The sequence below is a fragment of the Microtus ochrogaster genome, chromosome 6 (genome assembly GCF_000317375.1).
Source record: "Microtus ochrogaster isolate Prairie Vole_2 chromosome 6, MicOch1.0, whole genome shotgun sequence".
In the NCBI taxonomy this organism is placed as follows: Eukaryota; Metazoa; Chordata; class Mammalia; order Rodentia; family Cricetidae; genus Microtus; species Microtus ochrogaster.
In genome coordinates this window covers 40,564,511-40,567,282 of record NC_022013.1, presented here as the reverse complement: position 1 = coordinate 40,567,282, position 2,772 = coordinate 40,564,511, and the positions used below count along the sequence as shown (strand labels likewise).

The 2,772-nt window shown below is 43.0% G+C and overlaps 1 protein-coding gene across 4 annotated transcripts in view; it reads right to left on the bottom strand.

The window, feature by feature from the left end:
• Positions 1-2,772, bottom strand: part of Flnb (filamin B) — a 140,377-nt gene that overhangs the window by 73,658 nt on the left and 63,947 nt on the right. For 3 of the 4 annotated variants that reach the window (XM_026779876.1, XM_026779877.1, XM_026779878.1), the window contains exons 2-3: positions 2,319-2,437; positions 1,536-1,613 (exon numbers count right to left, since the gene is read on the bottom strand). In XM_026779876.1, coding sequence (XP_026635677.1) covers positions 1,536-1,613; positions 2,319-2,417 — 177 coding nt within the window. In that variant the 5' untranslated portion in view covers positions 2,418-2,437. Of the gene's footprint in view, positions 1-1,535; positions 1,614-2,318; positions 2,449-2,772 lie in introns of all 4 variants that reach the window. The other variant, XM_013346838.1, reaches the window with a different exon arrangement.

Here is a 2,772-nt window from a genome sequence, read left to right as displayed (position 1 = left end):
AGCTGCTCCCTGGCCATCAAGAGCACCACCATCGACGTTGACAGCTGCTCCCTGGCCATCAAGAGCACCACCCAACCTCGTGCTTCCATCCAGTCTTCTTTCAGCTTTCTCAGGATTGGACACCCCAAGATGGCTGGAAGCAGGAGTCCTAAAATCAGGGATTTCACCTCCTGGACCCATCAAGCATATGGCTATGCCCATGCCCATGGTATCAGATACACTTGGTCTTTTATTTTTTTCTGATTGTGTTTGGTAATCTCCTGGATCTCTGTGCTGTCCAGCCTCTGGTTCCTGGCTATCCAGGCAGTGTCAGGCATGGGTTTCCTCTGGTGGTGTGGGCCTCAAGTTAGACCAGTCATTGGTTGGTTGTTCCCACAAGTTATGTTGCACCATGACCTCAGCACATCTTACAGGGCACTCAGCCTTTCTAACAGGGAATGCACAACCATTTATACTTAAATATCTAGGCATGGGGTTCCTTTAGTAGTGCAGACAGAGCTACTGCACTCTCAGAATAAAGTGTACCAACCCAAGATTTCAGATACAGAGTCAGATTTTTCACAGACTAAGATCATTCTCAGATCTCAGTGTTTGAGGCAAAGTATAATGACTTCTGTCTACAACCTTAGAGAAAAATGTCGCATCCTGGGATATTTCAAGGGACCTAGACTGAGTTTCCTATGAACCTATACTTGGTTGGAATAAACCAATTAGATCATAAATGTTCCCTTTTAAGATTTAATTTCCCCAGATTCATGATGTCCTGGAGTAAGAAGAGTCCTGGTGAATTCACAAAAGCTCAAGGCAGAAAGCAGAACCTGTCTTAAAGTCTGGGCATGATATAGGAGGATTGGCTTTGTGTACAGAAGGCTTTCTTTCAGTGGAAGACACATTCCTAGGTTACCCACTTGTTGTAGCCCAGACTCTGAGCTCTTGCCCTATGGAATCATCCCAGAATTAGTCTCAAACATAGCTTGAGATGATGCCGAGGTGAAGGGTCTGGGAGCTGGAGCCCAGGCATTCTCAGATGCCGAGTGAATTCTTTGCTGCTGCTAGTGAGCTGAGCTGTGTGTCGACAGGAATTAAGATCAGGAAACTCTCTAGCCAATCTCAAAGGGGGATGAGTAAGGAAGCACTCAGAACAGAAGCCACAGGTGGTCACTAAAGTATCTATAGTCCAGACATACAGCTTCAATTTTTAGGTACCCATGTGGAATTAGGGAGGAAAAAAATCAGGATATTACAAATAACTTCTGGGGAATTTAAATAGAGATGTACTTGTTAATACCAAGTCTGATTCATAGAGACTCTACCGTTTTTTTTCCAAATGAGCATGAACAATCTAGTAACTAGTAGTTAATCTAAGTCACTCCTACAGCTTTTGCCTAGAATGTGAGAGATCCTGCATTCCACACCCAGACTTGTTAAAAAAACACCTGCCAACAAGACCATTCCTCTTTCTACGATCTCTATCTTTAATATAGAACAATACAAGCCCAATGACCAGACCGTGCCATGGGCGTGCCTTATCTTACTTTGTGCAGCCCAGTGACCTTGGGTAGATACTCCACAGAGTATGTCTTGTTCTTGTCACTGTCGGGGATCACACGTGCCTAGAAAAGAAGATGATCATCACTTAGAGAAGAAGCGAGTTAACGGGGGTCACACGTGCCTAGAAGAGATGATCATCAGTTAGAGAAGAAGCGGGGTATGAGTAAGTCATGTGTTGTGAGGCCATTTCTGTCCCCCAAGAGGTATCAGCAAAGAGGTAACAACAAAAGGGGGGTGGGTGGGAGGAAACTACCTAGAAAAAGCTAGGACTCTCTCTAGGGACGAGAAAACACAAAGTAGATTTCCTTGATCACCTATTAGTTTGGTGATTATTATTAGCTTAGGAGATACAAGAACCAGTTTTATGAGCCAAAAATAAAACAGTAAGTTGGGCAGAGACCCTGCCCCAGAGGGGAAGCCAGACAATGTGTTGGTATATTTACAAGTTCAGATTGTGTTGTGACAGGAGTGAGATCTAGACCTAAGAAAATATAATACACTCAGGCCCTGGCTAACAACTTAAAGATGGTTAGTAGAGGAAAATCAGGACACCTCAATTAACAAGCCTTGTGACTCATCCAAAGTATCTTTTACTTTATTAAACACTGTGTTCTTGTAAATCAATGTATATTGCAAGAGTTCTTGGGCAAGTTACTTTATCTATGGCAAGCCTCAGGATCTTTCTGGTAACATTTGGTGGAGAGCTATGAGGACATGAAGATACAGTCTCTGGTCTTGATAAGGTCCAGTATCCTTCAGCATCATACCTCTTCTTTGTTTCCTTCTGGGTCCTCAACAAACACCATCACATCTCCCTGCCCGGCACTGATGGTATCTACAGTGAACTTGGCTGGCTGCTTCACCATGTTTCCAGTGGGTTCGATTCCTGTCATGAAATTAGACAGTAATTATTGAGTTGACCCATTCTCTCACACAAACCATCACTCACTATGTCTTGTCTTTTCTTCATGTTACCTAACCAATATCCAATTCTAAAATATTCAGGAGTTTCAGGTAGCGGCACATGCAACAATGAAAACAATACATTAGGTGGCAGCTAGCAGCAGGGCCTGCCTTTGAGAAGTCATACGGGAGAAGGAAAGGTACACTTGTTTTTTTTTTTTTTTTAGGATTGTGATATTTATTTATTTATTTATTTGTTTATTATGTATACAATATTCTTTCTGTATGTCTGCAGGCCAGAAGAGGGCACCAGACCTC